General features: G+C 32.3%; 1 protein-coding gene across 1 annotated transcript; it reads right to left on the bottom strand.

Moving 5' to 3' along the window:
- Positions 1-487: 487 nt before the first annotated feature.
- LOC148864802 (putative membrane protein At4g09580) lies at positions 488-4,263 on the bottom strand. Its single transcript, XM_088978017.1, has 4 exons — positions 3,588-4,263; positions 1,653-1,923; positions 1,393-1,563; positions 488-974 (listed from the first exon to the last, which is right to left on the bottom strand). The coding sequence occupies exons 1-4, from the start codon at positions 3,779-3,781 to the stop codon at positions 849-851; spliced, it is 762 nt and encodes a 253-aa protein (XP_088834143.1). The 5' UTR covers positions 3,782-4,263; the 3' UTR covers positions 488-848.
- Positions 4,264-7,883: the final 3,620 nt, after the last annotated feature.

The raw sequence follows: 7,883 nt of genomic DNA, 5'->3' as shown, positions 1-7,883 counted from the left end.
ATTCTATCTTTGCTAGCTAAAGTTTGTCTAATAGATGTTCTGGCATGGGGTGACGCACGCTAACGTTGCCTGTTCCTGTTAGGCCTCGTCGTCATGAATGAAGTAGAACGATACTTCATGGGTTACTTCTTTTTGCCTCTAAAATTATTTTCTATACTTCATCTTCCTAACCTTCGTTTTACTGTAGTCTGAATTTAACTCATCATCCTTTTTGTCACAACTCGCTAGTCGCCATTAATTAGGACTTCTGCTCTTCAGGTGGCATGTTTGGGTGGGATGAGGATGGGGGAAGGGGGGGAGATGAGGTGGTAGCAGGAGTATATCATCGATCCATTATGGTTTATGGCGGCCTTCATTAGCTGTTTTTGTTTTGTTTGTGAAAATGGCTGGGCATCTTGCACGAGTATGTCAATCCACAAGTGTTGCGATTGTACAACATTTGTCACACCACACTAACATTTATCGACCCCATTGAGACACCGAAACATGAATATTAACAATACATACATACATTAATAACTAACTTTTAATGTATTAACTTTAAATACATTTTGAACGCCAGGAGTGTGGTTAACTTATGGATACAATCAATGACAATGGGACGTGCAAAACCAATTTAATGATCGCATGAGCCACACTATTCCCCGTAGCCATCTGAAGATTTGTCTGACTAAGGCCAGAGTGCAATATTCTCTCAAGTTGTTGCAGGTTTGTGGTGGTGAGGATCTCTCTGCTAGCGGTAGAGATGTAGCTGCAAATTGAACTTGCTCTAACTCTACATGTAAGGACCTGCTGTGATGCTTCTGTGCTACCAAAACACATGGAGGACCAATCTGTCTGAGGACGCCCTACACCTTGCTCTTGCTCATCAGAGTAGGGGTGACTGTAACAACCCCAATAAGGAACATGGTGGCAATTGCCTGGAAGTCATAAAGGTCACCTACCGATTGCAACTCTCCAAGAGTTATTCCAGCCTGCACAAAAGCAAAGTTGAAAACCCATTTGAGAATCTGCCTTGTTAGAAGAATAGATATAGTGGTCGCATGCTGTAGGGATTGGATGTGACAGTTTATAGAATGCTTATCCCATGAATCAGTCCAAGTGGTTCAATAATTGAGAATCTGCCTTCTTGGATGCCCAGAAAGATGGCAACACAAAGGTGTTTCTCACCTAAGTCTTAGTTCTAACAACTAAACATCAATCTGAAATCAAAGTATCAAACAACAATTGATAGAAAATTGCCTAGACAGGAAATACATCGGCAAACCCCAACAAATAGATATCCTATCATTGAACATTTAAGGCCTGATGCAGTGGCATCACAACAAAGCATTTACCCCAACCATGTCGAAATAACTCATGCCAAATGATCTTAAAAAGAAAAATGCATACCCTCACTGTGACATAAGCAGCTGGGATGAGTCCAAAAAAGGTTGCCAGGAAGAATATATGGTACGGCACATCTACTATTGGCGAGGCTACGTTAATGAATGTGTTAGGTAATGTGGGTGTCACCCTAAGGAAAAGCATATAGTTCAATAGGCTATCTCTTCTTTTAGCTACCTGAGAGAGCAAACAGCAAAGACTGAACACTTGTTATTTGATAGAATTTATAGAAGCAAAGATAATGCCAGGGTTGAACCAATTTTCACCTGGGCTTGGAAGAAACTCAATTTGTCTGGCCATAGAGAGAAGACAAGGGGCCTCCCTATCAATTTTGATAGGAAATAACATGACGAAGCACCAGCTGTGGCAGTGAAGACAACCAAAGCCACACCCTTGAGGACTCCAAAAAGGGCTCCAGCAAGCAGTGACATAAAAACAGTTCCTGGAATCATAAAAGTCTGCATGAAGATGTAGACCACACAATATCCCACCAGAACCTGTATGGTGTAGTCGCTGGTGTAACTTTCAAGGTTATTCCTACAGATGTAACAATACTGAAAAGTTAATATATACCAATCAGGTCATGTATGTTCCCAATCATCAAGAATCAGATTAGCACGTGGCAATTCTAGCAGGAAGAAAAATCTACGTGGCCAAAAATAAGAGATTAGCATGTGGCAAAACCAAAACAAGATAAATTGCTGACCAAGGAAAACTATGATGATAATCCTATTGATAGTTTTTATATATAAAATAAAGAAAAATGCATCTCTATAATGTAGGTAAGCATTCACGAGGTCTATGCTCTAGAAAAACATGGGAACTGAGGAACTCTAACACTCGAAAAATTCAGTTTAGTAGAGAAATGCAGTGGCAAAGCTGTAAGCTGAACAAGGAATATCACTGAACAGGTTGATGTGAATGATAACTTAGTGCACACCAACGACCTCATTAATGTGTTGTATAAGAATACACATACACACGCATGTTTGGATGCATGGATGTGCATAGGTCTGCCAGTTGACTCTCATATTAACAGGAACAGAATTAATTTTAGTATTTGGTATATGGATTATTTTTCTTAAAGTTCTGATATTTCTCTTTTCTAATTCTCTTCTTTTCCTCCAATCTTGGTGGTGGTAAGGTGTGGCTTGAACCTCAGAAAAAGATTCACATTGTTTCTTTCTTCTGACAACCGGTTTTCTTTGACAGAGATGAGTTCCCCATGATGATACCAAAAAATCAATATAGAACAATACCACAGCTACGGTTAAAATTTGGAGAACTTTATATGGTTTTCTAAGAAATTGTTGTGATGCCCCAAAAACCCAAGAGAAAGTTAAGATCCAAAGTATTTCCTTTGATGGCTTCCCAGAAAATAAAAATGCCTTTGTAGAAAAATGACAATTAGGTGTTTAATTCCCTTTGGTCGGAAGTTGAAAACATCATAACAATCATCAGTTCAAATTCACCAGTTCTGACATTTGATATTGAAGACTGAAAGAAGTTGGATGGATCAAGTAAAAAACACGTATTGAATTAGAAGCTTCCATGTGCAGGGTTCCCAAAGCCTAATTCTGCAGATTATCTACTGCAACACCCCTAAACTGAAATATCCACACAAACAATTTCATATTGTATTTACATGGACCTTCACCACAAGTCATATCATAATCTGAAAATGGAAAAAAGATGCTCAGAATATGGACAAAAATAGAAATCGCAGTAAGCCAGTCAGCGAATCTGGACATTTTCATACTGAACGCATTCAATAAAACCATGGAATTCCAGCATCTATACAAAAGGTAGAATAAAAGGGGGGAAATGGGCAAAAAAAAAAAAAAAGATTCATTGAAAATTGAAATGCCCACAAATCTCTTTCAGAACATCAATAAATGAATACCATAAATTTCTCTCAAAAAACTAATAAAACTGAGAACTGCTTACAAATCAAATCACCAATAAAAAATAATCAGAAATCAAATCGGCATATAGAAACTCCAAAACTAAAGTCGCAAATCATCCAGAAAGCGGAAATTCATGGAACCCAATACGCCAAAACAAAGGGCAAGCCTCCTCGTCTCCTTGCAAAGAAAGCCCTAATTCAGTCTTTGTTCCTCATTAACAGAAAATTCCCAAACGAATTCAAAACCCTAAAATCGGACAGAACCCATCAGAATCCCCTAGCTAAATAAATTTACCTGAGAATTTGAAGATCCTCGAGAGTCCTGGGCAACTTAAGGAAGCTGTAATCAGAAGCCGGCATCGTTAAATAAACACAGGCAAGCCCCAAGACAAAGGTGAAAACGACGCTAGATGCTGCCGTCACCTCCCAGAAACTCAAAGGAAACTTAGATCCATTGTTCCTGATTGCGATTTCCCCTCTCTTCTCCATTCCGCTCTAACTAGAGAAACACACCGACAAATTAAGGGTTGTGTTTTCTGCCTTGGCGTGATATTTCAGACGTTTCAGCCCAGGTGCATTAGAAGAAGAGAGAAGGGAAGGAAAACGCAACCCTAATGTTTTAGGGTTCGTTTGGATTTCGTTTCAGACCTTATCTTCTTCTTCTTCCTTGGTTCTTCTTCGCCTTCATCTCTCTTCCAGGGATAAAGAATATTCCTTGGCGACTAAATTCCCTCCGACCAGCTTTAATGGAGTTATGGAGGTAAAGTTTGGAGAGACGGAAACGGTTTTTGCAGAGGGATGGGGATATTCTGTGACACGTCAGCCACGATTGCCAGATGCAAAAGGCCGCCGCGGACAATCATTGGTGTACGCAACAGACGCCATCTGCTTTCTCCCTTGTTTCTCTCCTATGCACGCAATTCGACGCTCATTGGAAGGACAAGAACAAGATTCGTCAATTGTTTAAATTTACTAAACTACACTTATGTTCTTTTTAATAAATAATTTTGATATTATGGGCCTAATTACTGAAATCTCCTCCTAACTACATGCGTGTCAATATGAGAGAAGCCATATATCAATCCCACGACTGCTCCAGTTATTCCTGATGTGCGGTTGTTAGTGTTCTGTTCAATAGCGTGCGCGCAGCAGATCTGCTCTCCTTTACAGCCTTTGAAGGTTTAAAACGCTTGGATTGGAACCTACTTCCCTTTTAAGGATGGACGGTTTCGGAGCGGGGATTATATTCTCCGTGCCCGTCCCCAATCCCCAAGTTCGGTGTCATTTCTCAAACTTAAATGAATCAAACCTTAATCATTGAGACTTCAAGATTAACGAATAGTGAATCAATCCAACCGAAACAAAAAAAAAAAAAAAAAAAAAGAAAAAAAAAAGAAAAAAAAAAAGAAAAAAGAAAAACGGATCCCATCAGAGAGTTCAGTGAATCATACCCAACAAGATCAGAAAAGATTGTCATCCTTAATTCCACTCTAATGCTATTAAAAAATATCTATACATAGATATATAGGTAGATATTATATAAATAAAATTAAATAATCCACGAAGGAATTTGAGTTTTTTAAGACCTCTTAATTACATTTAAAAAAGATATTTAAGAGAGAGAGAGAGAATAGTAATACAATATAATAAAGTAAAATTGTAATAAGTCAAATAATATAAATAGGTTGATGTTAAACAATAAAACATAAAACAATAAAAATAAAAATATAATTTTAAAAATTATTAATTTAAAAATCCATTAAACTTCCACCTAAAACTAATAAATATTAACAAAACTTAGTAAAAATTAAAAACATTTCAATTTCACTTAATAAACACTAATAAAAATAAGTAATTTAAAAACAAAAAATATTAATTGATAGTTTTAATAATATTATGATTTAAATATGGGTTTGATATATTGCAAATAGAACATGTGTTCTAATGTTGTATTTTGTTTTGCATATTCTTTTTTATTTTATTAGATAATTTTGTATTAATATATTTTTATTAATTAATTAATTATATCATTAAAATTTATAATTTTTATGAGTCGAGTTGAAACCTTTATTGTGCATAGTGCCAATACTACACAAGAGACTTATATAAAATAGATGACCCATTAAAAATGATATAAAAATAAAAAATAAATGAAAATTTAAAATATAGAACCCGTTTTATCATTTATATGAAGCAAACAAGCCAAACAGGTCTGTCTAGAAACTCATAACGTGTGATACACAACATAAAATAATAATAATAATAATAATAATAATAATAATAATAATAATAATAATAATAATAATTTATATATAATTTGAAACCTAATAACTATAATTAATAAAAATTACTAACGTTAATACAAATATTAAAATTTAGTATAATTTGTACTAAATTACTAAAAATAAGATAATTATAATTAATTATAATAAGTACAAATTATAAAGAATAATAAAATAACCATTTATTAAAATATAAAATAATAATTATATTTGTATTTATAAATTATAAAAATCAGTATGGGTATTTATCTATTACCAATGGGTCTGAGGATGGAAATGTTCCTCATTCCATTGGGTACTTAACTTCCTCGACCCAATGGGGCTGAGGATGGATATTGCCTTGGCAGGGATGGGGTTTGATAATGATACCCAATTGATGATGGGGACGAGGATTTGTTTCATAGTCTTAAACCTTGTGTTTGGACTTAAATTAATTTAATCATGACTAAAAAAGTTAATATATAGATTATTTAATTATAACATTTAATGATTAATAAAGTAAAATAAATAAAATAAAACACTAACTAGTAATATGAAAAATAATTATTTATTGAGTAATTAGCAATAATTGATTATTTTTGTTAAAAATTATTAATATAATTAATCTAAATTATTAAATAATTTTCATAACAAATTACTCTAATAAAGATTACTAAATTTATTATTATTATTATTATTATTATTATTATTATTATTATTATTAGTTTATATTGTTTCACTTTTCCATGATAAATCTTGTGCATCGCACAGGTCTCGGCTAGTACCAATACAAAATAAAAAAAAACAAATCGAACCTAATTCAAATTAGCGACCTATGGATTGAAAACCAACTATAGTCCTCCACTCTACATAATAGGGGTCGGGGTGAGAATTTTACTCCTCAACTCCGATTGGGTTTCTAAGTTTATCCCTATCCCTGTCAAAGCATTCTCCATACTTAACTCTACTAGGTAGGGGAGTTCGGATATCGAATGATGGGAGGAGAAAAATTGCCATTCCTAATTTCAATTTAATGATACTGGATACGGATCTAAACTGGCGAGATCCTCGGAGTAGCTTGGAGTTCACTTGCAAGAGGAGAGATGAGGTTAGAGGGCCCGATGTGATCCTTAAAAATTTGATGATCAAGTTAGTTGCCTATGATCATCCCAATTGAGTTTGGGGTTCACTCTATAACAGAATTTTAATGGAGACACCACCCATTTATTGAGGGTCATAGGAGTGATGGGCCTCCCATGCTTGGAAACACTAAGAAACAAGAATCACATATTTTAATGGCATTGTCAGAAAATTTTTTCCTTTTTTATTTTTTTATTCTATGTCATTTTTGAAACAACCAATGAGATGCACTTTCCCAATAACCTAAATAGCCTCTTTTCCTAAAATTTCTCCTAAACTACCTCCCCCACTTTCTCCAAAATTATCTCTAATTCCTATTTATCTTCTAAATTATCTTTAATTCTTATTTATCTCCAAAATTATCTCTAATTTAGTAGGGAGTTTTCCTCCTAAATTATCTCTAATTCCTATTTATCATCTCCCCTACTTTTTATCTATATCTATCTAAAGAAAGTTTGGATTAAAAATTTTAAGAATTATTTAAATATTCTAACAAAATTATATAATAACTTTAAAATATTTATTAAAAACAGAAAAAAAAATTATATTTTTACAAAATATATCACGAAATTATATGTACTAACAATTTAAATTATGTTTTTTTTTCTGGATTATCAATTTAAATGTTTTTCAAATATTTAATAATATGTAATGGCTTTAAATAAATAAAATTAATATAACAAAAATTTTAAATATTTTATAGATTATTTAAATATTTAAATAACTAAATATTTATCATAACTAGATTTTAAATAGTTAAAATAACGAAATCATGTAATAAATTTTAAAAAAATCTTCAAAGAAGAAAAATAACTATAACATAATATTGAAATTAATAATAAATTAATCAATTATAAAATGAATAATGAAATTATGTAATAATAGTATAAATTATGATTTTATGGATAACTAAATTCAATAAATAATTAACATTTTTAAATTTAAATATTTTACATATTACTTAAGTATTTAAATAACTAAATATTTTAAATAACTATATTTTAAATAGTTAAAATAAATTTATTTTGTTTTGTTATTTAATAAAAAACTTTCAATAATTAATGGAGATTAAACTATTATTATTGAAATTTTTAAATTTAATTTATTATACTTATTGTATTTATTGTATTTTTGTTACAACTTATTAATTAATATTTATATGAGATTAAACTATTATTTGAGATTATACT

This window comes from Nelumbo lutea, chromosome 3 (genome assembly GCF_056320005.1).
Source record: "Nelumbo lutea isolate HS-2025 chromosome 3, American lotus-T2T, whole genome shotgun sequence".
Lineage (NCBI taxonomy): Eukaryota > Viridiplantae > Streptophyta > Magnoliopsida > Proteales > Nelumbonaceae > Nelumbo > Nelumbo lutea.
This window is presented reverse-complemented; position numbering and strand designations above follow the sequence as displayed.

Coding starts and splice junctions, on each gene's coding strand:
- LOC148864802 (XM_088978017.1), bottom strand. CDS start 3,781: ATGGAGAAGAGAGGGGAAATCGCAATCAGGAACAATGGATCTAAGTTT. Junction 1,564..1,652: donor TGAGTTTCTTCCAAGCCCAG/GTGAAAATTGGT, acceptor TTGCTCTCTCAG/GTAGCTAAAAGAAGAGATAG. Junction 975..1,392: donor CTGCTTATGTCACAGTGAGG/GTATGCATTTTT, acceptor GCTTTTGTGCAG/GCTGGAATAACTCTTGGAGA.